The sequence below is a fragment of the Tasmannia lanceolata genome, unplaced genomic scaffold (genome assembly GCF_043159265.1).
Source record: "Tasmannia lanceolata isolate RefF3 unplaced genomic scaffold, GAP_Taslan_0.1 ptg000019l, whole genome shotgun sequence".
NCBI lineage: Eukaryota > Viridiplantae > Streptophyta > Magnoliopsida > Canellales > Winteraceae > Tasmannia > Tasmannia lanceolata.
This window is the reverse complement of record NW_027518696.1, coordinates 10,174,448-10,200,978: the sequence shown is the minus strand read 5'-3', so window position 1 is coordinate 10,200,978 and position 26,531 is coordinate 10,174,448. Positions and strand designations below refer to the sequence as shown.

The 26,531-nt window shown below is 38.2% G+C and overlaps 1 protein-coding gene across 2 annotated transcripts; it reads left to right on the top strand.

Annotated features, from left to right (window-relative positions):
- Nucleotides 1–399: 399 nt before the first annotated feature.
- Nucleotides 400–26,531, top strand: LOC143852932 (transcription coactivator). 2 transcript variants are annotated; one of them, XM_077362593.1, is made up of 11 exons: nucleotides 400–784; nucleotides 977–1,066; nucleotides 1,443–1,547; nucleotides 4,831–4,932; nucleotides 10,605–10,689; nucleotides 13,910–13,976; nucleotides 14,130–14,174; nucleotides 21,436–23,133; nucleotides 23,242–23,742; nucleotides 24,194–24,410; nucleotides 25,781–26,531. In XM_077362593.1, the coding sequence occupies exons 1-11, from the start codon at nucleotides 689–691 to the stop codon at nucleotides 26,336–26,338; spliced, it is 3,564 nt and encodes a 1,187-aa protein (XP_077218708.1). In that variant the 5' UTR covers nucleotides 400–688; the 3' UTR covers nucleotides 26,339–26,531. The 2 variants fall into 2 exon arrangements, with proteins under 2 accessions (XP_077218708.1, XP_077218707.1); XM_077362592.1 differs by having other exon boundaries at nucleotides 21,436–23,742.

The window sequence follows — 26,531 nt, the reverse complement described above, 5'->3', positions numbered from 1 at the left end:
AAATGAGATATTACTTCATTTCCTATCCAAAACACTTTGTGTTTGTTTTTTTTTTTCTAAAAAAAAATTCAAAAACAAAAGATAGTGCGTCATTACTAAAAATAAATATGAATGATATTACTAATAATAAATAAAAAGGATTTACTTCTCAGATTCGGATGTTAAACGGATCGGATATATCATTTACCAGATTCGAATCCGCTAAACGAATTTGGATAATATCCGCTTGAAACGGATTCGGATAATATTTGCTTTAAACGGATTCGGATGCGTACGGTAATCGAATTTTCGAATATCCGTTTACACCCCCACTCACACTTTCCCTCTTCTAAGAATTTTAACAATGTAAAATATAAGTAAAACCTATGGGAAGTAGGTACAAAGAACAATCCGAATCCGAATCCGAAAGAGACTCGATTCATTGTGACATCCAACATTCACCGCTACTTCCAAATCCAACCTTGCTCAAGAAGCTTGGTCGAGCCACACGTGTTGCCATTTTCGGTGCTTTCCTCTTCTCCCGCCACAGCACGAAAATCAAAATCCTTCCCCCCCCCCCCCCCCCCCCTCTCTCTCTCTCTCTCTGTATACGCGCTTCTGAGATCGTTTATGCTCCTGCTTTTTTTCTACCGCTTAATCTTTTTCTAGGGTTTTGTTTTCTCCGTATTGGACCCTCGAAATCCATTCAATGGATGACTGTGGTTCCACTTACCATTATCCGAACAAGATATTTCTCGGCATTCGTTTCGTTCTCTTCGGATTTGATTCCATCTCCCAATCACAGGTTATTTCTCCTCATTCCCCTTCCATTTTTTTATTTATTCCACCTAACTCGTTGATTTTCATTCATTCTCTCTCTCTCTCTCTTTAAAATCTCTCATCCCTAATTTTACTTATTTTCTTACTCTCTCCTTTCTCTGTATAATTCTATCCCATCAAATTCATTTGTTTTTTTGTTTTTTGTTTTTCCATTCAGTATCATTCCGAGCTTGTTAATGCCGGTGGAATCGATGTTGGTCGATACGATCCCAGTTGTACTCATGTGATTGTCCATAATCGTGTTTATGTAAGTCTATTTACTTGTTTAATCTCTTATTTTTTTCAATTTTGATCATTCTTTTTTTTTTCCCTATGGTATTGGTATCACTCTAACTCTTCATATATTGTTGTGTGGAAAATTTTCATGACGGTATTTTGAATGGTATTGTTAGATATGAGTGAATCTTATTTTTAAGTATTATTTAGGTCCTGTTTGATTGAGATTGTGCCAACTTATTGTTAGCCCCAAACCTATTATTGGACTAAAAAATAAACATAATTTTGAGTCCAATAATCTGTTTGGGGCTTACAATCGGTTTTCACAATCTCAAATGAACAGGCCCTTACTGTTTCTCATTTATCTAAGACTGAATTGGCATTTGTATTTCTTTTGCGTTGCATAGGATGACCCTGTTTGCATAGCTGCTCGAGGTGATGGCAAAACACTTGTTACCGATTTATGGGTCGAAGATAGTTTGGACTTTGGAAGGCTTGCTGATCCCAGTCGGGTCAGTTCCTTTATATTACTTGTGTTCTATGAATTATCTTCTTCACTAATTTTTTTTCCTAATTTTGGTGCAGGAGGATTGATATCTTTTATTTATGTTGTACCATTTTAAATGACACATTTTGGGCTGAGGATCAGGAGTAGAATACTTTCATGTGAATTCATCAGTAGAATGCATTTCAAATATATCTCAATGCGGGATTTTCAGATCAAATTGTTACCGCTCCCAGATCTCATTTTTATTTGCTTCCCATGCGAGCATGGAGCATTATGACCTTTCAGTAGATAACTAATAAACATTAGCATTTCACGTATTAGTTGAGCTTATTATTGTTTCTTCTGGGCATATTCTGTGTATTTGTTTCTTTCGAGCACGTTCCGAGTATTCCAAATGACTTGCTGATTGTAATAACTTCTATCTAAATTCATGCAGTCAAGATGGAGTTATTCCAAGTGACTTGCTGATTGTAATAACTTCTATCTAAATTCATGCAGCATCTTTTGCTCCTTAGTTATAATATACTCCTTAGTTATTGGGGATGTTTTATTATTTTTTCCCTCTCGACTATCTTTTGATTCTTGAACCTTTTAAATCAGTGTTTAGAAACACGGATGTGGTGCGGAACGCGGTCGAAAAAAATCCTAGTTGACTTGGCACGACCCGGTCGAGTACTCGGTTGACACGACCGAGTACTCGGTTCATGAACATATTTCGGGAGAGTTAAAGGAGTTTTTTATTGACTCTGTAGGGCAAAATGATGAATGCGGACGCGACGCAACACGGAACACGGCCAAGGTAAAAGGGAGTTGACTTGGGGGAGTCAGTGACCTACGATTGAGAAGTCCCCACTCACTATAAGCCCATAACACAGGGAGACATGTGCCAACTAACTCGTAAGAGTTAAAATAGAGGAGAACTAGATTACTGTTACAGTGTACGAGATTTACAACTTTGATTGTGATGTTATGGTTTTTAGAATATTCAGAATGATAATATTTGTTTATGGATGTCCCAAGGCTTTGCTCAAGCAATAAGACGACTTGGCAACTATTTTTCCATAAAACAATCACGACTATAAACATAAAACATGTGTTACACTCTCCCAATTATAAAGGGCGAGGCACTGGTCAGTGGGGCTGTTTACCTTTGTCAACATGTAGGAAGTAGCTCACTGACAAGAAAAAAAAGCGTGGGCATGGGGGAACAAACTAGTGGTGAAACTCGCCTTCCCGAAGTAACTCGCTTTCTAGTTTCTACAGATGTTGAAAATCTCTAAAAATTATAATTAACCTCTAGGTGGCTTTGCTTTCTTTATTTGCCACTCACATCTTTACATAATTCTCCTTCCACTTGCCAATTGACACTGCTAAAGTTGATGGATAAGAGGTCTTGTTAGAGAACTTCCATCTCCTTTAGGAACTTAACAATGCCAATAGACCTGTATAAATCACAAGGTGTGTCCATGAACACTATGGAAGAAACCATGCCACCGCCCATCTGAGTGAGCTGATGAGCCTGATAAGGCATTCGAGGGCACCAATGACTGGGTTTTGTGTCATGGTTAACAAAGGCTAAATCTCGTGGAGCAACAAAAGAACAATTTCAAGATCTAGTCCCAAAGTAGAGTACCAGGCTATGGCATCTACTTTTTGAGCTTCCTCGGCTTCAGCATCTTCCGCGGTGGCTCGGTCGACCGCGACAGTCGGGCCCTAGCCGTTGGGGCGTTTTCTGCTTGACTTTTTCAAACCAGTTATTTACAGTTTTACCCAAAACGGTCATATTTTCAAATATACTATATATACTTGATTAAAACCTATCCCTACCAGCTTTTGAACATTTGAGAAAGATCAAATCCCATTTCTCCTTCAGCTTTATTTTGAAAATCACCTTTTTGAACATGTATTTTCACATTCTTTCAAGAGGCACTCCATAGGGCTTTTCTTTTGCTTATTTCTTGGGAGTGATTGTGAGCTTAAACTTTGTAATCAGCCTATTAAGAGGCATTGGGAGTTTTTATTTTTCTTTGTTCTTCATTGAGGGTCTCCGATTCCGCCCGTTAAGAATAGTGAATCCGCCATATGAGGGTGTGTCCCCTCGCCGAAGGCTTCGTGCAGATGGGCTTCGCTTTGGCCCATGAGAATGGAAAAGCGGGCTTCGCATTGGCCCTTGAGAATGGAAAAGCTTGGTCATGTAATGGCTCATTGATCCGGCCTTGAAGGAGGATCAAGATAGTGGAACTTACGCGCGGACGTGAAGAGTGGAGTAGGTCTTGTGATAGACCGAATCACTATAAATCTTGTGTTCATTGTCTCTCTCTCTTCCTTTCCTTCTCTTGCACATGAGTTGATTGGTAATCTCTAACCTAACTTATATTTGTGATTTTGATTGAACAAGGGTTAGCAAATGCACTTGATTGAAATGATTAAACCCTAAGCATTATAATATGTATTTAAACATGGGTTAGCTAAATGTGCATGATTAGAAAGTCTAAACCCTAGCTTTCATTGATATACTTATTTGAACAAGGGTTGGACTAATTAATGCTTAATTAAATGAATTAATTTTTAATCTTCTCCTAATTAAGCCTAAAATTTCTAATTGACCAATTCACCCCCCCTCTTGGGTTGTCACATCTGTATTTCACACGTGTTTGCCAAGTGGGCCACACGTGAGGGGGAGTGTTAAAGTATAAAAGATTAAATATTGTCCTTCTCCAAAAAGCTTTTGGAGAAGTCGGTAAGTTTCTAACAGAAACCAAAGAAACCAAAGCACCGCTTCTGTTTGCTTCTCTCTTTTTTCATAAGTCTAACCTTTAACCATCCTGTGTCATTTCTGTAGTGTGAATTTCTGCAAATAAGGCTGCGGTTAACTTTATAGTTAAAATTTGTGTAATGAAGGGAAGGCAATTTATGGGTATCAAATTCATCTATTTTGTAAGTTTTTTTTTTTTTTTTAGTTTCTCTTTATATATGCACGTCTTTCAAAAAATGCATAGCATATAATATGTCCTTTTCCAAATTTCATAGATTCTTGAGGTGACTACTGTTCTTATTTGATCACGCAAATTGATAGCATTAGAATTGTCTAGCTTTAGGTGCCTTCTTTTCTTTCCTTCGCAAGTAAAAGTGCTAAGGAAGTTTGCTTTTTTATCAATATGTGAAAGCTAAAATCCATCTAATGACGTCTTTCTTTTTAATTAATTACTATATTTTGCTGGTGTGTTTATCTTGCCCTTGGTATGCTACTTGCTATTTATGATTGTTTTTTTGATACTTCTCTACAGATTCTATATAAACCAGTAAAAAATTTGGAAGGTATCCCTGGTTCTGCATCACTGTACATTTGCTTGACTGGATATCAAAAACAAGAACGCGATGATATTATGGTTCGTTGCTTACTCTATGCAATGCTGCTGTTATTGTTGCATGTATGATGTACCTTGACCATAATTGATTTGAATTCTGGACAGCTCGCTGTAAGCTTAGTATCTTATAGTTGGATGCCATTGTTTCCAATGTTTCAATAGATAACATGCTAGAGAAGAATATTCTCTGTAGATAACATGCTAGAGAAGAATATTTTCTTGTGTTTGTCAAGAACTTGCAACTTTAGAAACTAATACACGAAAAGAATACAAAATTTTCCTTTAAAATAAGGTGATCCGCTATATTCTTTTGCCAACAAGGTCTCTTGACCCTAAACACATTGAGTCATTTCATTATCAATCGCCGTATAAACTTCATGGTGTACGACTTCACATACATACATAACAAAGAATTCTGAATCAAAATGAACAACTGAGAGCCCGCTTCGGATTTGAGTCAGTGAATGATAAGACTTGCATAGGTAGCTCCTTCACTACGACAGCGAATTAGGGTCTTATAAAAGAAGAGTTAATGTGGATGTCACCCAAGATTTCTTTCGGAAAAGGAAAGAGAAGTTAGCCAAGCCTAAGAGATGGGTTGTTTGAAAGGTGCCTCATATGCTAAGCTAAACTTTGAGGAATGTTCTTTTGGTAACCAGGGCCTGATCGGTATTGTTCAAGTTTTTAGAGATTGCAAAAAGAAAATAGTGCTTGCTTTTTTTGGTCCGATAGATAGTAAATACTAGAGTTGAGCTGAGGTATCTCCTTGTAGGGTTGAGGCCTCTTTTTTTTTTTTTTTTTGAGGATTGGAAAAGGATCGTTGTGGAGGGTCGAGGATGACTCAGAGAAAAATGCAGCGTGGTTGGGCATCTTGTAAAGGTTCGGAGGCCATGGCATTAATGTGTCAATGATGAAACTACTTATTATGTAGGGATAAAGAAGTCAATCTTTCTCTTGTTCCATGGACAGCCAATGGTTGACTCTCCTTAGCTAAGGATGAGCTAAACAAATTGTGGAAGGATCGGCTGTTGGGAGTATCAACTAGGGCAGCCCACAGCGACCAACTTCTTAGCTAAGGACCTGGCTAAATAAATTGTGGAAGGGCTCACTGTTGGGAGCATCAACTACCCAATCGTAGTAGCATTCTCAACAAGGGTAGAGTTTTGTGGCCATCCAGGAGGCCAGAGTTTGTCGGAGAACAAACTGTCGTCTGTCCCTCACTAGCCCTGATAAACATCCAAGTCACAAGTGGGGTAGAGATCATCGGAGGGGATCTACCAGGGGGACATTGTGGTGGTGGTGGTGGGGATCCTAGTGATGAGGAGTGGGGTGAGGTTAGGTCCAAATGGGATAAAAGAGCCCTCAACGTACCTGTAGACCAAGTTGCTTGGAGCCTTGGGAACTGGTATTGCAGCCAGTGTAGATTCTCCAACTTAATATACATGTTATCATGTAGGATGTGCAGTAAAGGTTGTAGAAGATCAGATCTTAACATTCGCAGGGTGTAGCCGGCATCAGAGGTGTCCCTAGAAGACCCAGAGATGGGGCTCCAGTCCAAGTTAACCATGTTAGGATTTCAACACAGACAGTAGGGGGACTCTCCTTACCTGTTAGTGTTGTCTAGAGGAATATCTTGTTGGCCCTAGGAGAACATTCTAGTAGGTAGTGATTGGTCCCGGAGCAACCAACGAACTAGCCTTGACGAGATTCAGTAGTGGTGTTCCTGCTTTCAGAATCTCATAGGAGTGATAGCTTGCAAGATCAAATTACCCGAAGAGATGTCTTTTGGGTCGGTTGTCGACTGATCATTCCCACTGCAATCTTTGGTTCGGTGGGCTGAGCAAGTCTGGAGGATCAGTTGGAAGAGCTAGGCTAATGTTCTCAGATCAAGATCCATTTGGAGTTTTCATCAGAGGTCGAGGTTGATCTAGTGGTTGGGATGGAAGTGTCTCGTCGTGTGGAGCGATGCCCCCCCACCTCCCAACCACCACTGCACACACACACACAATTTTTTTTTGTTTGCTTGACTATTAGAGATCTATGACTGAAATAAGGGTGAAAGTTCTTGCTATTTGGCTTCGACGGGGATGCGTCCATAATAGGGATGAAAGTTCACGGATTTTGACCTCAAGACTCCAAATTAAAAGTGTTGGCTAAAACATGTGAAATATCTATATTTTGAATGAACCTTAATATTCAGGGCATGCCCACAATGCATGTCAGTAGGTGTTTACTCATGTTAAACCATTATGGATGGTTGTCTTATTTGATGGTTTATAAATGTGTGTTTATGCTTATTCTAGCATTTATTGAAGTTTCATCTTACATTTCCATTCTTTCCATGGACTTCCATAAAATTCTATAATTTTCCAAGATTTTCCTCGACTTTCATAAACTTTCATGAAGTATTTCCGCTTCCCTGGGGATGAAAGTTTGGATCGAAACCTATATTTAAATCCTTAGAGAACGATGTCACTACATTGACTAGAGTCATTCTAGTTGACGTGACTTCTCGTTTAGCCTCTCTATTTTTGGTAGGTAAGCTAGATTGAACCCCTGACCTCATGGTGAAAGCGTGTTGTCTTTACCAATTGAGCTTGAGGCCCAACCCAACTCTCGATCAGTCTCTGCTGAGAGATTAAAGGTCAGTGGTGCTGACATGGCCCTTAGATGTTCAGACGTTCATGGCAATACTGGGCACATGGGCCTCTCGAGAATTCGAGAGTCAATCTCAATCTAGGGTGCTACGACCCAGGTCATCGACAAGGAGATTTACATTTTGAAAGGGGTTTGGTGGGACAAGTTGCAATACACTATTTTGGGTCTTATGATTTGGCTAGGACATGTTGTCCATTTTTTGCTGAGAGATTAAAGGTCAGTGGTGCTGACATGGCCCTTAGATGTTCAGACGTTCATGGCAATACTGGGCACATGGGCCTCTCGAGAATTCGAGAGTCAATCTCAATCTAGGGTGCTACGACCCAGGTCATCGACAAGGAGATTTACATTTTGAAAGGGGTTTGGTGGGACAAGTTGCAATACACTATTTTGGGTCTTATGATTTGGCTAGGACATGTTGTCCATTTTTTGCAGTTCCTTCATTAGTGAGTGTGACCCAGATTATCCTCCGTGTCTCATTAGGTCTCAACGAGGCACTCAAAATTTTTGATGTGTGTCGTTGATGGGCACACGGTATTTTCGAGCACTTTTATCTATGAAAGCCTGAAAGGAGCAACGATCCAGGGAATTGAGTGGAACCCTTAAATTTTTAAAGAATCATGGTTGTGACAGGTGTGGTGCATTCATCTTGGTGTCATGTTGAGCCTGGGACATGTTCTCCAATAGAAGGTGGGGCAAAATTTTCAATGTCGGAGTCCTCACATATGCTGTTGCTTTGGGTCTCATCAAACTATGCGTTGATTTAGCTAGGCTTTGAGTGGCCTTTACAAGTGTCATGTCTTTTGTTTGGCCGTGGGGTCGACGAGTCTGCCACTCTAGGCTCATCAAACCTTTCGAAGTTGACATATGGCTTCATTAAGGACCAAGAAGAGAGGTTCGGGCATCCTTGTTATTGGTTATTGGAGGACCTCGTGTTCGCCTGTTACTAGTCCATAATGTCCAGACCAGTATGGAGAGTCTTCTGTGATGAGAAAGATTTTGACCGAGGGCAAGTTGAACCAAGCCAGAACAGTCCTGCCTTCTTTTGATTTTGACATTAAGGTGGATAGAAGGATCTTGAAAATCGCTTTACTTCTGAGGTTAAAAAGGTGGTCTTCTTAATGAAGGGAGGATGTGTCCCTGCACCAGATGGGTTCTTCATGGCAATCTTTTGGGAGTGCTGGGACGTGATCCAACATGACTTGATGAATTTTTTGTACGATTTCTACTTGAGTATGAGTATTGATGCCTTTTCATTACCTCAATGTTTAAAAAAGACGGTTTGAAGAATCTCACAAACTTTAGGTTGTTCAATCTCTATTGCTAGCTGAGATCCTTGTCGTCCTTTTGAAGTTTTTTTTTTAATTGAATAGGATCAGTTCAAAACCACAGAGTGCTTTCATTCTAGGTTAGCGCAAGTTATTGATGGGAGTGCCTTGATTACTTGATGGGCTATTTGGTGCTAAATGGAGGATGTGTATCCATAGTTGCATGCCCCTGGCTTGGTTTTCTATTTGTAAATGAATCCACTTAAGACTTCTTCAAAAGCTTCAATGGGCTGTGTAAGGGTACCCTCTCTCCCTGTTGCTTTTTGCGATCATAGGCAGGACGATGGAGGGGTTCGTAATCAAGTCTCACAATGTGGATATTACTCACTTGTAATACTAATATGCAGGTGTTACTCTTCTATATAGAAACAAATATGAGGAGAAGGTGAAGGAACCTCAAGGCAATGTTGTGGTGCTATAAGTAGTTTCAGGTCAGGGAATTAATTTTGCAAGTCTTTCGTGATGGGGATGAGGTTAGAAGAGGGGTAGGTTGATGGATTTTCTCTGATGTTGGGATGAAAATATGCTTCTATCTCGAATTTTGTTTGGGGTTACAAGCTTGAAAGGTTGCAAAAGAATTTTTTGTGGGATGTTAAGAGAGCTGGAAGTATCATCTGGTCAATTGGAATGTGGTTTGCAAGTCTAAGGAAGAGGGAGGTGTAGGTGCTTAAGGGCGATGACCAATTCCCTACTAGATAAGTGGATATGGTGGTTCAAGGATGATGTGCTTCATCTCTGCTGTGTGGTGATTGCTGAGAAGTTTGGGATTGACTATGAGGTTGGACATTGTGAGATTCTTTTTTCTTTTCTGGGTTGACGATGTGGAGAGATATTTTGAGCACTATTGTCTTTGTTCCGGAAGGGATTTGATTCAGAGTGGGGACAATTGACCGAGTTTGGTTGTGGCATGATCTGTGTTGTCGTGACTTCCCTTTAATGGATTATTTTCTTGACATCTTTAGAGTGGTATCCTCCTGGAAAGCAATTGTTAACGTGTCCTTTTAGAGAAAATGGTCAGATAGTGTGGGATGTTCGATTCCAAAGGCAATTTTGTGAAAATTGGGTCTCCCAGCGCGTGCGGGGCGGGGCGGGGCGGGGGATCTCTTTGGGACAAGGAAAATCTTGATAGTGTTGACATGTTAAACTTCACCTTTGTTAAAAAGGAAAATCTTGATAACATGTCTTTGTAGAGAAAATGGTCAGATAGTGTGGGATGTTCGATTCCAAAGGCAATTTTGTGAAAGATTGGGTCTCCCAGCGCGGCGGGGCGGGGCGGGGCAGGGGGGATCTCTTCGGGACAAGGAAAATCTCGATAGTGTTGACATGTTAAACTTCACCTTTGTTAAAAAGGAAAATCTTGACTGTGTTGTCATCGTTTAGCATCACTTTCATGATGGATACACTTTTCAGTTCTATATTCCATGTAAGATAATATTTTCCAAATAAATGTTTGGCTGGAATGTATGTTATGAAATTTCCATATCATTTGATCTTCTTTGATGTGTGGCCTAATTGCAAATATGGTAGGTTGTTATAATTGCAAGATGTTTTTATCTTCATAGATTTATAATATCAGAAATTTGGCAGTGCTTTGATGATGTTGCTATATGTCGCTTCACATAAATTTTGTTCAAGGTTCGCTAAAGCCCATCCTCTTTTTATTCTTTATTTTGATGTGATAAAAATTTGTTTGTGTTTGTTTCTCAGAAAATGGTAGATCTAATGGGTGCACAATTCTCCAAGCCTTTGGTAGCATCTAAAGTCACTCATCTTATTTGCTACAAATTTGAGGGTGCGTTTTTTATTTCCATGAACAAACCCTTGTTAAAAAGAATATTGCATGATAGTTATCTATTAATGGCTAGTAATGGTTGACTATGATATACTAATGTTTAATCCTTCTAGCCATTTAAAAAAAAAAATGTTTAATCCTTCTGATACAATCTTTTAAATCTTCAAGTTTGTAATTCATTTCGTGCGAGAATGATAATGTTTCTATGTTGTATTGATTTGGATTCTCATGAGTTTCTTTCCCATTATCTATTGAGCTGTTTTTTGATAGATACATAATTACATTAATAACAAAGAATATCATATATACCATGGGATAACATCCTATCAGTCTCTGGTTCGTACAAGGGGAGATCTCTCTATATTGATTAAGACGCGGCATGGTTGACATCTCTCTTAAATTTGCCTCGGCGATTTAGGGAATTTGAAATGTAGGAGGCAGTTTGACTGTCTCATAGAAGGTTAAGACATCATCTATTTCTCAATTATTACAAGAGCAAATATCAATTCACAAGTTTGGTAGGTGGGTGTTGGAATGTGGTTGGGGCTCTTATTGCTGAATAAATGATTGAATGCCATCACTCAAGGCTTTTGGTTTCAAATTGTAGCATTTGAGGCATCTGAAACACCACCATGATAAAGCCTCATTGGTCATGCATCTTGGGTGGAAGATTAGGAACTCTTAATGAGGTTGTAATTAGAGGTTTGGGTGGAAATCATTTGAGACAATCCAACCTTCCCATTTAGTCTCCAAAATTCCTTTTCTATATAATTGATTTGACACTGCTAACCTAACATTCCTTTGGCTTTAGTTTGAAAACAAATGCAAAATATTGAAGATTGTGGTTGTTATTAGTTTATGAAACTAATTACGATGATGTGTATCATTTTTGTTTATGTAGATTATCATGCGAATGACTTGATGCCAAAATCATTGTAATTGAATGTTCTTAACTCTTAAAAGTGAAGAAAGAAGGAATCATTTGGAGGAGACCAGCCTAGTTGTGTAGATTTAGATAGAAAATAAGATAGAAGGAAAGGAGAAGGAAAAGAGAAGAATGGATGGAGTGCAGACAAACCTCATGGAATAAACTCAAGTCAACTCAACTAAGCCTTTGTCCCAAACTAGTTGGGGTCAGCTAATGAATCCTTTAGAAAATTTTCATGAAGAAGGTGAAAGGATCTACCCGGCTCAAATTGACTAAATCTAATCCTGACACTAGTTGGGTTCGTCTACATGGATCATTTTCTTCCATTCTATCCTATCCAAGGTCATGTTCTCTGTTATGTTCCTAGCCCTCAAGTCTTTCCTCACTGTTTCTACCCAAGTTATTTTCGGTCTGCCCTACCTCATTTTACTCCATCAACTTGGCACGAGTCACTTCTTCTCACCGGAGCATCCAAAGGCCTACGTTGGATATGTCCAAACCATCTTAAGTGATTCTCTCTCATCTTCTCCTCAATTGGTGCCACCCCCACCTTTTTACGGATGTCTTCATTTTTAATTCGATCTAACCTTGTGTGGCTGCACATCCATCTAAGCATTCGCATCTCCGCTACACGCATCTTATGCACATGCTGCTTCTTGGTAGCCCAACATTCTGAGCCGTACAGCATGGCTGGCCTCATTGCTGTCTTATAAAACTTTCCTTTCAACTTGGTAGGTATTTTATGGTCGCACAGAACTCCTGAAGCATGCTTCCACTTCAACGAACCTGGTCTTATTCTGTGGTTAACATCCTCTTCAATCTCTCCTTCCTTATATAGGATTGAACCAAGTTAGCGAAAGATATCCCTCTTAGGTACCTCCGGTCCAGTCATATTTACTACATCGTCGCCCCGCCTCCTTACATTACTAAAGTTGTACTCCATTTACTATCTTAGTCCTTCTCAGTCTAAAACCTTTGGATTCCAAATTAGTTCATGGCATCCACAACTTTATATTTACGATATATATGTACATACATACGTATACATATAAATATATATAAATGGGTTGGAAATATTTGTAATAATTCCATAAATGAAAATGAGCATTAGCATAACCCATAGAATTAGTCATTAAAACATAAAATAAATCACTAAAAATACGTTATATTGTCAATACTCCCCTCAAGTTGAAGTACAGATATCTTCCATGCCATTGGGAGAATAAAACTAAACTGACTTCGGCTAGGAGCTTTTGTAAATATGCCCGGTAGTTGATCTTTGACCTCGCATATGGAGTAGATATTAGCTTGCTTGCGACATTTTCATGCACTAAGTGGCAATTCACTTCATTGTCCCACATCATATATTTGTAAAAAGTGAACTTAGACTCATCCATACAACTTGGCTTAGTTCATACAGGTTAAAATCAAGTTAGTCAAGGTATGGACTTTATGCAGCTGGGAGCTCCAACCTTGTAGAGTGCCTCAACCCTTCTCAAGTGTAAAATGATTTTGATTCTGTGAATTGTTGCTTTACCAGATCTGTGCACATTAGAAATTGGAAATCATTTTTATTTGTTTGCTTTGTATCTGGTCTAGCCAATCTATCCACCATCTTTCTTTCCGTCACCCAGCCACCATCTTCCTTGCCAACATCCAGCCGCAGGAGTGAACTTCGATATCAGCATGCGCATTGTTATCAACCTCACATGCTTCCAACTTCTAAGCAAAATTTAATCCATATTAAATAGGCTTTTTTAGTTTGTAAAGCTACTCATTATTTGCAATGAGTGTGTTTCCTTCCGTGTTTTCATGTTGCACTGATACTTCTCATTTATTGTCTTCAAGTCAGGATTTTGCGTGTAGTTCACACGCTAATTATAAAAACGGCACTGAGTTTTGTTAAGGAATATCACTCCGAGATAAAGATTATTTGGCATTGAAAACTCGCAAACTTTGAAGCTTGTCTGTCTAAAGATTGGTCATTGAAAACTCATCAACTTTGAAGCTTGTCTGTCTGAAGGAGGCTGTAGTTCAAGATTTAGAAACATCCACTGTTGACTGTGATGGTGTGTGTGGACAACACCTAAGACGTGACCTGGACTCTTCTATATACTAAGGGAGGGACTTAGTCTATCTAGTTAAAAATCAAATAATTCATATATTTTTCGTCCTTTTTAGGTGTATTATGAATTTAAGCTTTCTTATTGGTTCCACATCCCATATTGTTGTGGATCATGTATGCTTCTTTTGGTGAATTTAGTTATAAGCGAGACTTGCATTTTTATGTAGGTGAAAAATACGAGCTTGCCAAAAAAATGAAAATAAAGCTTGTGAATCATCGGTGGTTAGAAGACTGGTATAACTTGACTCCTTTTTTCTTATTAAAGTTAAAACATAAGTTCTAGAATCAAAGACATACATTTGTGGACTATTCAAGTACCATAAAAGTTGGGTGTTTCATTCTTCCCTCATCAATGATTTTCTATCACTGATATGTTTGTTGTTGCAGCTTGAAAGCATGGGACATCCTTCCAATAGATAAGTATAACAAGAGGTACTTTAGTGTTTCTTTTTTGGCTATTATGTTGTTAGGTTTCTCTGTATCTCTCTCCTCCCTCCCATGTTGTACAGCAGAGTAAAATGAAAAACAGATATTCCTTTCTTTATGTATTGGTTTGTCAGCAAGTGGCTGATGATATGCTGTTTTCTTCGTCCATCTTTTTCAGATTTGTAATCTGTTAATTGTACTAATTAAACATATCAATGAAACCCTAATAGTATAAGGTTAGTGTTTATCATTTATCTAAAATATAACTTTTCCTAGCCATCTTTTTTTTTCCAATAATTTTTTTTTGAGTTCCGTGTTGACTCATGTAAAAATTGGCATTTAATTTGTAACGACCCGATTTCCATGACCGGATCGCTACAAGCAAACACCTGTCAAAATACTCATATATATATATATATATTAAAAAAAAAAAAAAAAAAAAACCATACATGAAAATTAAATAGCCATCGCTCTTATTCCATTTCCAAAATGTCTCCTTACAATAACTTTAACTTAAAACCAATTTACTCAGTTAAGTAAAGTCTCAAACTAGCCAATTTAAAATAAATTCAAAGTGTTGACGAAGGGTATCGTCTTCCTTAATTATTTGCTCCCATCATCCTACGCTCCTAGACATCCTCGTGCGCAAACGCACCCTCATTAGAATTCTCTAGTCCTGGGGAGAAAAATAAGGTCAGCAGGATGATAGAAACTGAACCAGTATAAGAATTCAATTTAAAACAACATATCAAGATCCATATATTATAGATAAGACAATTGTAATTTTCCAAAATAATGGTTTACCAAAATCTTCTGCAACTGAATAGAAAAATCATTTAGGGCGAACAAATGTACTAATAACTGAAAGAGGATAATTCAATAAAAATAGGAACAAGTATAATCTGCTACATTCTTATCATATCAATTTCATTTAAACCCAGGGCACTCCAGCTCCCACTAGCTTGTTACCCTTGCCGACACGACCGACTCCGCGTGGACTTATTACAATAGATCATACCGCCTAGGGACTCTTGGTCTCCGTAGGATTCCGACATCAACTAGGAGTTGCGCGGTTCCCCCAAGTTGTATACCTTTGTTTACGGGGATAACTCAATGGTTTCCCATCACCCTTTCCCATTTCCTCTTTGGATATTTCTTATGTTTCCATACGACTTCCAAGTTATTTCATGTGATAAAAACAATTAAACTGATAATTCTTTATTAGAAATCAGATTCCATTTCCAACATGTAATACAAGAGACAAAATTTCATTTATCATAGAATAGTTTAGAAAACCATAAAAATTTAGATACTGATGCATGAATTGAAAGCCATACGAGCAAAGTTAGCTATCACCTGCCTTAATCTTACGAACGCGGTAAGATGAGATGGCTCTTGTTAGAGAGTGGAGTGCAACGATCCTGAAGTCACATAGTTGAGTGTAGAGAATAGCAGTTTAGCCTAGGTTCAAGTTGTTAAAAATTTTGTACACTACTTAATCTTGATCTTGTCCCGTAGTGGGACTCACACATACTCTTAATTACACCATATTGCTGCCCTGTTCGAGCATGCAATCTCACTCACCACAACACTAATAGCTGCCCTGTTTAAGGGCATAAAACACGTAAAAAAAAAAATGCTAGTTTCCTATTTTGTTCTTGGTTATAAGGAACAACACACAATTAAAACACTTATTCGGAACTCGAGGTCATTTAAACAGTTAAGCACTCGTACTCTTATTATTTGCATGCCACCCCCAAAATATACATACGTAATAGCATGCAAGAAACCTATTATATTAAAAATAAAGGGGTTGTCTTGAGAAAATAATGCAATAGCTATTATACCTTGCCTGCACGCATGAACTGCTTTTAAGGAAATAATTACATATATAATATATGTCATAAGTAATGACTATTTTGAAAGAGAAGGCCATCCCACAAATTTTTATAAACAGGCATAGGGTCTGTTTCAAGAGAAACCATTATATATTCTTAAGATTCACACTTATGATTATTGGGTTATAAGAACTGACATAGCATAAAAAAAATCATTTGATCTAGGTGTGAAATCATTTATGGGAAAATTGAAAGAAAACCATTCATCCCACCTTAATACAATTGTTGGAAAAAGGCTCATGTAATAAAGATCGTTTTTACATTGTACATGTCATTAGCACTGTTTGAGCAAAATTATACGTGTGCGAGGTTGTTCTTATGTACAATAGGTACATACGTCTGTTGTAAATCAAGGCCTACATAAAATAAAATTTTAGCAGTTTTATTTCTACATACATATATTATTTTGGAAATAAAAGAATCACTTTATTTAACATATGCCCATGAGTTGAAAAGAAACGAAATTTAGATACACCTCTATACGTAAGGTATATAAAGAAATGATTACATGTATAAACTCATTGGACCCAAAATAATAAAAAAAAGAACAATTGAAATTAATTATATCATATAAAAGAAATCTTTTGGTTTTAGAAGTCTATCCATAAGACATACATATAGGGTCACTTGGAAGGTTTACTAATACATACAACATACGTTTGAAATTCAACTGTCAATACAAGGTTTTTAACTTGCGTATAAATTCTTTTACTGTTTGATATACAAAGAAAATAAAAAGAATCAGTTGTAAGACTTACCTAGTCACAAATCACAATACACATAAAACCTTAAAATTGACCAAAATATATTTGAGTAATAAAATAAAAGTGAAGCCTTATGATTTCATTGTCTCACCCACTGTAAAACTTGAGTAATAAAATTTCATATGGAAATCATGATTTTAAATTGAGGAACTCAATTCATCTACCAAAAATCATGAGTATTACATCCCTCATTTGTTAAAAGAATTCAAGAACTTAATTAACTCTGAACGTACTTACTTGAAATTATGAATAGGATAAAAAAAAGCCCTCCACTTCTCCTTCTCTTCTTTTCTTTCTTTCTTTCTTGCTCTCTTTCTAAAAATTTTGGGCGAGAATGGGAGAGGTGTACGTCACTATATATATATATATATATATATATATATATATATATATATATATATATATATTCTATTTTTCTTGTTTTATGATTGGTAAATTAAGATGAGTCATATGAGGGCTATAGTAAGTTACCAAAAACCCAACACCTTGGTCTTATTTATAAGGCATGATAGCCACTTTTTATGGGTTTTAAATTTTAAAGAAAAGGAAAACAACCAAAAGAGGGGATTACATATATTCCCTAATTTTTGTTTTGATTTGCTATTTTGGCTAATCTACTATTAATGATAATATTATATCCCTAAAGTTTCTCACTTTACATCATCCATAAGTTTACTTAATCTCCAAGTAATCCCACTACTTCTATTAATGTAAAGTCCCCATTATTGTGAAGAGTTTTTGAATTTTTAATTAAAGAAACTAAGATATCCAAAATCTAGGAATTTTCTTTTAAGATTACTTATAATTAGTAAATCTAAAAAGACATCTTTAAATTTACTATCATCACACCATATCATTGATTGCTAATTAAAAGTAATCACATATATTTCCCTAAATAATTACTTATACTTAGTAATCCTACAAAGGCATCTTTAAATTAACTATCATCATACCATATATATATATATATATAAGCTCACCAAACTTATGGTGAGCTAGCTTGCCCAATCACATGGGTCCCACATTTTGGGGAGTGATCCAAACCATTCATTTGCAAGGCCTTATCATAGATAGGGGGTGTACCAAAAATCAGCTCCATAGGATCATCCTAACCCCTCCATTTGTGGTGGACAAAAATGGGGCAGATTTGTGTCTGTCCATTTTTGTCTTCCACAAATGGAGGGGTTAGGATGATCCTATGGAGCTGATTTTTGGTAAACCCCCCATCTATGTAAGGGACTTTCAAATGAATGGTTTGGATCATCCTAACAAAGTGGGCCCCCATGTGATTGGGCAAGCTAGCTCACCATAAGTTTGGTGAGCTTAAGCTCACCAAACTTATGGTGAGCTTAAGCGCCCAATCACATTGGGGCCTACTTTGTTAGGATGATCCAAAGCATTCATTTGAAAGGCCCTTACATAGATGGGGTGTGTACCAAAAATCAGCTCCATAGGATCATCCTAACCCATCCATTTGTGGAGGTCAAAATGGACAGACATTATTTGTCCACAAATCTGCCCATTTTTGTCCTCCACAAATGGAGGGGTTAGGATGATCCTATGGAGCTGATTTTTGGTACACACCCTATCTATGATAGGGCCTTGCAAATGAATGGTTTGGATTACCACAGAAAATGTGGGACCCATGTGATTGGGGCGCTTAAGCTCACCAACACTTTCCTCTCTCTCTCTCTCTCTCTATATATAATTTATTGAGGGTGGGCCCATACTGCACGTTTTCCCATGATTTCTTCCCATAACTTTTTATCTTATTTTATTTTTTTGACTTTCTGCGTTTTAAGTGATATTTTCCGTGGAAATTATTTTTACAACAAGACTTATTTTCTTCTCTCATTTAGGGAATTTAGTTATAACCCTCAATAGCCCTAGATTCTAAGATCTATGGATCAAAGCAAATTAAAGGGAAAAGAGTGATTAAAACTAAGATCAAGGGTTGATCATTGATGGATCGTTGATCCCCACCCTTGAAAATAGATTCACTGATCCAATGGCCTAAATCTTAGAGTTTTGAAAGAAGAAGATAATCACAGTCATTTCATAATTATGCCATCTTCATCAAAGATTCAAAGTCATCCAGATAAAATGTTGTTATTATGTCACATACTCACATCTTGGTTGAATTTGTTGAATAGCTGATTATGCATCAAGGTGGAGATTGTTGAATTAGTGATACATAATCACCTTCTATTTTCTTTTTTTCATTTTGGGTGGGTCCCACTTGGTGTGTTAAGTGGGGTGTGTGTAAATACAAAAGGAAAAGGTTTTAAAAGAGGGGAAGAACTTGAGAGAGTTAGGCTTTGAGAAGAGTAGAGAGGAGGAGAAACTCTAGGGCAAGAAGAGGGGTTTTCTCTTGGGACTCTAGGAGGGCTTTCGTGGTGAAGCAAAAGCAAGGCTCTCTACTTGGTTACTCAAGGTGTTGAGAAGAGAAGGGAGGAGAAAAGGTAGAGCAAAAAGAGGGGTTTTCTCTTGGACTCTTGGAAGACTTTTTGTGGTGAAGCAAAAAGGGTTTTTCCTCATCTTCTTGTTTACTCAAGGTGTGTTTTTCTTAGGGGCGCAACTCGGGCGGGCTCAACCCGAAAAAAAGTCGGGTTGGGTTGAGTTCGGGTCGGTTGAGGGTTGAGGGCTTGGGCAACCCGACCCGAGTGAACCCGACATTTTTAATAATTTTATTTTTATTTTTTAAGCTTAAAATCTTGGGTCGGGTCAGGTTCGGGTTGGCAAACAAGGTTCCTTTGGTCGGGTCGGGTTGAACCTTGTCGGGTTAGAACTCGGGTCGGATTCGGGTTGAGCAAATGATTGCTAGGGTCGGGTTCGGGTTGGCCTCAACCCGACCCTACCCGAGTTGCACCCCTAGTTTTTCTTCCATTGTTCTTCTTCTCCATGGAGTTTTCTTATTTGCAAGAGAAGCATTGTATTGAGGGGTTTTCCAAAGGAGTTTTCCTCATACTCAGTGTAGAGATTTGAGGGTTGCTTCGGGGTTGCATAGAAGGTTGGAGAGAAGGGTTTTATTGGTGGATTTTACCGGTGGAGGTAACATTGTACTATGGTTCTAAATAGTGGATTTTTTTGTGTTGCCTTGTCTGTGGAGTAGCCCATTGTAGTGAACCATGTATATTTTTCTCTTCTTGTGATTTGGTCCCTTTGTGGTTGGGGTTTGTTAGCATTTATTTTCTCCATCTTGTAGTGCAAGATCATGAGTATTTCCGTGTGTTCGCTGGTGGTAGATTGGCGGATGTTATTGACGGTGCATTCCCAACAATTTTGTCTAGTTTAATTTAAACAGTTGCAATGCACACCAAAAGTGCAGTTAATAGAGCCAACGACTTTTCTAGCCCCAATTAATGTACTAGCTACTCCAAGCCTTCCAGTGAGATGTACATGTGCAGGATTTGCATGTACATTTTGCAGGTATAGTGGTTTGACTTGGTCCCTCATGTCAGTATGAGTAGACATTGAATTGAGTCTAATGCTCCTAGTGAATTTGAAATTATTCGTCGAGGTATCCTAATAAGTTGGTAGTTAGATTGATGGAAAGCAGTCCATAAGTGCGTACAGTTCAGGTAGCTCCTTTTGGAATTGACTTACTTGACATGCCCCACAATTTTTTATCCCCATATAAGATTTTGGTTGTATGTTAACTATTACTGTGGTTTATAATTATCCTTAAGACATGTCTGCCTTAACTGAAAGCGTTTGTAGAATTAAAAAAAACTTTTCAAAAAAAAAAAATTATCCTTAAGACATGTCTGCCTTATGTACTTCATTTCTTATTTGTATCTGTGACATTTTCCTTTTCTTGATATTCAAGCTCCAAATCTGGAACTCTGTGTATAAGAACCTTACATGGCTCTGGAGCTTGGTCTGGACGTTGCCAAGGTCTTTCCAGAAAACCAGCATGTTGTCTTCTTTAGGAGCTAGTTGATTGATTGCTGTTTGATGAATGTCGAAGAAGTTGAACTTAATGGGCCTGTTACATGGCCTTTCAAGTTTCAATTACAATATTTTTTCTGTAAAAGATTATTATCAAACTGAAATAAATATATTACTTTGATCTAACCCTTGTCGGTCATTTTATTTTATGCTTTTGAAATTATTTCTTCTGTATGTGTACAAGAAGAATAAGTTTAGAACTAACTATAATGTATGGTGTGAAGTCATACGTAATTCAAAAAGTTGTCCTAATCCACAATGTTATTATTCACATTATGTGTATTTGTGCTGTATGCAATAGTGTGCTCGTAAGGAACTTAATCTTACATGTGCTTTTGCCACATTTGTAATGCTTTTAATCCTTCTGCAAGGCTAATGTGACTATTTACATGTCCTAGTTTTTTAGGCTTATCACATAAGATACCCCATTCCTTTTTCAAAATTGAGCCACCTATCCTTGTGCACTATTCTCACTTCTTTCATGTGTTAAATATATAATATTTCTCTCTTTTTGTGATGTCATAACTAATTTATTGCCTGCTTCTGTTTTTTTATTGCCGTGGTTTTGTGAGTGAATCAAGTTCAGTAATCTGTCTTCATTTCCACCAGCAAAAATAACGTATCATCCCTGTTCTGATGTGTTTTCTACCGCAGTGGGTGGGAATTAGAGGTTATGGAGGCTGAGGCCAGGGATTCTGAAGAAGAAACGGAGCCAGTTGCAGGGGAGCTTTCTAGCTCACGAATGGGGACTACTCCTAGAAGCTCTAAATTGACCATGCCAGCGAGGGACGTATCTGACATTTACCAAAATACATCAGCTGGCAAAAGTTCATCACATTACATTGAAGATAAAATTAGGTTATTATCTACTCATGATAAAGGTCTTGATCTATGTGATATTGACAATGGGCGCCTCAAGGAGTTTGACAATCAAGGTACCGGAGTTCCTGATCTAGCCGGTGCTACAATGGATACTAGTATTGATGGGTATACATTGACCCCAAACAAAAAAATTTCTAGCCTCAACAATGAAGTCCATAAATTGTATTCTGATGCAAAAACCTATAAAAGGTCCCCACCGTCTCATACAGAAGAAGATGAGAAGTTTGTTACTAGTTTATCGAGGAAAACTCCAAGGAAATCCACAGTCCCAATGCTGCCTGAAGAACCAATTCATTTACGCAGCTCTCCCCAAGGACCTTTAGAAGAATGCAAAGTCGAGGGTGCTTTTGATAGCAATAGATTGTCTTCTGGGTCAAGAACAACTAAAAGGTCCCCACATTCTCATACAGCAGGTGAGAAGTTTGGTACACTAACTTTCTCGAGGAAAACTCCAAGAAATTCCACAGTTGCAATGTTCCCAAAAAGAACATCAAGTCATTTACACAACTCTCCTCAAGGACATTTACAAGATCAAAAAATCAAGGCTGTTTTTGACACCTCAGCTTTAACTTTTGATCAGGCTCAAAATAATCTCACTTCTGGTGAAATTCAAACTACAAGGGTTAGTGGAGATGTGCATCATGAGGAAGGGAAAAGTGATACCTTGCCTCAGAAACGGAAGGTGGGTATCCCGAGAACTGGTCTCATATCACCAAAGACGGGAAATTATAGTGGCATAGAAAGCTCATTGAGGAATAAAAGTCCAAGTAATATTGGTTCTCCATCATATGTCAAAATGGCAGACTTGCCGTTAAATGTTGAACCAAGCCACACGTTAAATAAGCCTCTGAGCATAACTGAGACAATGATTGATATGGGGGAAATGGCCATTGACAACAAAAGCAAAGTAGAAACATGTACTGCAGAGAAATCACCTGACACATCATTAGGGTTTCTAATAGAGGCTGAGTTGGGCATTAAAGATGAAGATCCATCAGTGCTTCCCTCCATTGAAACGGGAGAACCCCAGAAATCACAAAAGGGTGGGGAGGCCTCATCTCCCAACAGCAAAAACCCTGAAATTAAAAAGTCCCCCAACAGCAAAAATCCTGAGATTAAAAAGTCCCAAAGCACTGCTAGTGCCAGCATGCTTAAAGACAGGAATGTTAAAGCATCTTCAAGTACACTTCGGAGGAAACCGGTAGCCAAGAAGAATATTAGCCAGAGATCTAATTTAAGTATCGGTAACGATAGTAAACATAATGGTTCCATTTACTCGAATAAAATTGTCAATGCATCTTGTACAGAAAAATACGAAGCTGGAGCAGTTGCTAAGACGACTAATGTTGGGAAGACTCAGATGGTTGAGTTGGTTTCTAAAGCAGATGTAGTCATTGAGGAAAAAGTGAAAGGAGATCAGCCTTCTGTCAATAAAACCAAGAGTAAGGCTAGAGCTGCGGATGATGTGGAAAAGGAGAATAAGCCAACTGAAAATGGAGATACAGATGTGAGTTCAAAAAAACATAGCAGCCGAAACGTTAAAGCCAAGAGTAAGACTATAGCTGCAGATGATGTGGTGACCTCCATGGATGTGGAAAAGGAGATTACTCCAACTGAAAATCGAGATACAGATATGAGTTCGAAAAAACAAAGCATCCTAAAGGATCAAACCAAGAGTAAGACTATAGCTGCGGATGATGTGGAAACCTCCATGGATGTGGAAAAGGAGAATAAGCCAATTGAAAATGGAGATACAAATATGAGTTCAAAAAAACATAGCAGCCGAAAGAATGAAGTTAAATCCAAGAGTGTGTCAGTACATAATAAGAAAGTAATTGGTGGAACTGATGGAGATGGATTGCAAGCAGACAAGGGTTCAAGAGTTGTAAATTTTGAGCCGGTTTGGTTTATATTGAGCGGTCATCATCTACAGAGAAAGGAGTTTCAACAGGTTATTCGACGATTGAGGGGAAGACTTTGCAGAGATTCCCACCATTGGTCTTACCGGGCTACTCACTTTATTGTTCCAGATCCAGTGAAAAGAACGGAGAAGTTTTTTGCTGCCGCAGCTGCAGGAAGGTAATGCCAAGGATTTAATTGTCAGTTTCGGCCACAACTGAAACCTAAATTTTTCAGTTTCTGCTGAAATAATGTAAAAGTCGGTAAAATTTTTTTGGTATTTTTTAAAATTTCAGTTGAAATTTTGAATTTTGTTCCAAATTTTGGCAATTTTGGAAATTTCAGTAAAAGCCCTATTCAACGTATTTTCGGTGTCAGTTTGGACCAAAACAGAAATATTTAGGGCGGAATTTCGGATTTCGGCTGAAATTTAAAACTATGGGTGATGCTCTGCCAACATCAGTGGATAGAGTACTCACTCTTACCATTAGAATGGAAAAATATGGTTCGGTGGATTAATAGGCTGGGAATATGTTTTAAACTTTTTTTTTGGTGTGGTTTGAGTGATGTTTTATATCTAACGCCCATGTTGTAATACTAGAGAGCAAATTCTTTGGTGCCATGAATGCAGGTGGATACTCAATACAGATTATTTAAGTGCTAGTAATCAGGCTGGGAGGTTCTTGGCTGAAGAACCTTTTGAATGGTATAAGAGTGGCCTTAGTGTAGATGGTGCAATTAGTTTAGAAGCTCCTCGGAAATGGCGTCTGTTGAGGGAGAGGACGGGCCATGGTGCTTTATATGGAATGCGCATTATCATATATGGAGAATGCATCTCACCCTCTCTGGTATTTTATTACCTATATTGGTCTGGGTTTAATATCTTTTTTTCAACAGTACTAGCTATTCTGTGCTATCTTTCTTCCTTGATTACATTTTTTTTAAAATGGTAACTTTCATTGATTCCATAAAATTACAGAACCATAATAGCACAGGAGACAAGAAGTCTTCCATCGTCAAATCTCCATTGCATCAATGAGACACCCTAACAGTTACCGGGAATATTAATGATTACTTCCATCCCATCCTTCACTACTACTCTAGCGAGTTTATCCGCCTCTCCATATTTTCTCCATCAGATCATTGATCAAGAAATTTCTTCCTTGATCACTGGAAGAAGATAAAACATTCACCGCCACCTATGCCCCTCTTCTACGGAAGTAGTGATCAAGTCTACTTCATATACACTGGATCATGCCTCGTGTTTACTAGATTTTGTTTACTCACTGATTTGTTTATCCTCTTAGCTGTTAGCTCTGATGGTATGACCTCGCAAAAAAGTTGTTCTTGCAGGTGGTAGTGGGCCCTACCATCTGATCACCTTCATATCATGATAAGGCTTTGGCCACTCAGCAAAGGCTTGATTGACTATAATTATTATCTAATGGTTCATTCTTCCTCGTTTGTGATCAATGTCAATTATCCTCTTATCATTTTTGGCATTTTAGCAGTCTATTCATCATTGGAGAATGATTTGGCAGTGTCCTGACAGCAGGGTTTGCATGGTTGCCACATACGGTTTAAAAACTTCTCTAAGTCAATCATCGACTTGCCCTAGTTGACTCAGTTTCACCTTGGCTGAGTTCTCCCGGTCCCAATTTTTGCCCTACCAACTCAATAAAAAACTCCTTTGATTTGCCTGGGTTAATGAAAAGTTGACGGTGCCCTTCATTGACTTGCCCGAGTTAACTCCTTTTACCTTAGCTGAGTTTGTCTGAGTTCGAGTTTTTGAAAACTGCCATGAAGCCTGTACCTGTAAAAGGTGGTGAGGCCGTCATCCGGATTATCATGTCATGATCTTACAGTGATAATTTCTCTAATCAATGATGCAGTGTGATATGTGCTAAATCATTCTTTCTGCATACAATTTAGGTAGCCCTCTTAATGCGTCTTGCTTCTTAGCATAATGGTCACCGTCAGGTAATTTGGCAGAGTGATTAGATGGTGTGACTCACCAAGCAATTTGTACCTCTAAAAGAAGGTAGTGGGCCCACCATCCAATCATTTTTCAGATCATGATCGACGGCGACTATTTCACGACACTCATTGCCAACTCTACAATGTGCATTGGATGACTCCCCTTGTTTTTATTTAAGAATTTTGACTCATCATTAATTCTGATTACCTCAATCCATTTCTATGTTTCTCAATAAACTAGGATACTCTGAAGCGAGTGGTGAAGGCAGGGGATGGTGCCATTTTAGCGACTTCCCCACCATACAATCGCTTTCTTAAATCCGGTGTCGACTTTGCCATTATCAGCCCAGGCATGCCACGGGTTGATTGTTGGGTCCAGGAGTTCTTAAGTCACGAGATCCCCTGTGTTGGGGCTGATTATCTGGTGGAGTATGTGTGCAAGCCGGGCTACTCTCTGGAGAGGCATGTGCTCTATAACACACATTCTTGGGCTGAGAAATCATTCTCTAACCTGTTATGCTGCTCAGAAGAGATTCTCGAAGCCTCAATGCCATCATCGAAAGATGACGATGATGTCGAATGTGAAATATGTGGGTCCCGCGACAGAGAAGAGCTGATGCTTATTTGTGGCGATGAGAAGGGTTCGTCAGGATGTGGGGTTGGGATGCATATTGATTGCTGTGATCCTCCACTTGTAGCTGTTCCAGAGGAAGATTGGTTTTGCCCCAAGTGTAGTAGAAGTAGAAGTACCACTCCTTTCAAGGAGACAAGGAAAAGCTCATCCTTGAAATGTAAGTGATTTCTCCTAATCTTTTTGTTTAATCTTTCTGTAAATGTATGCCAATATCATGGTTTTGGTCCTTTTCTTGTCCATGACATAATTCAAATGTTTGGACTCTGATAAAAACATGTAGAAATTATGATAGTAGATTTTGATATAGAGAAGCTTCCTATGGTCCAGTTGCTAAAGTGTTTGGTCTGTGATAAAAATA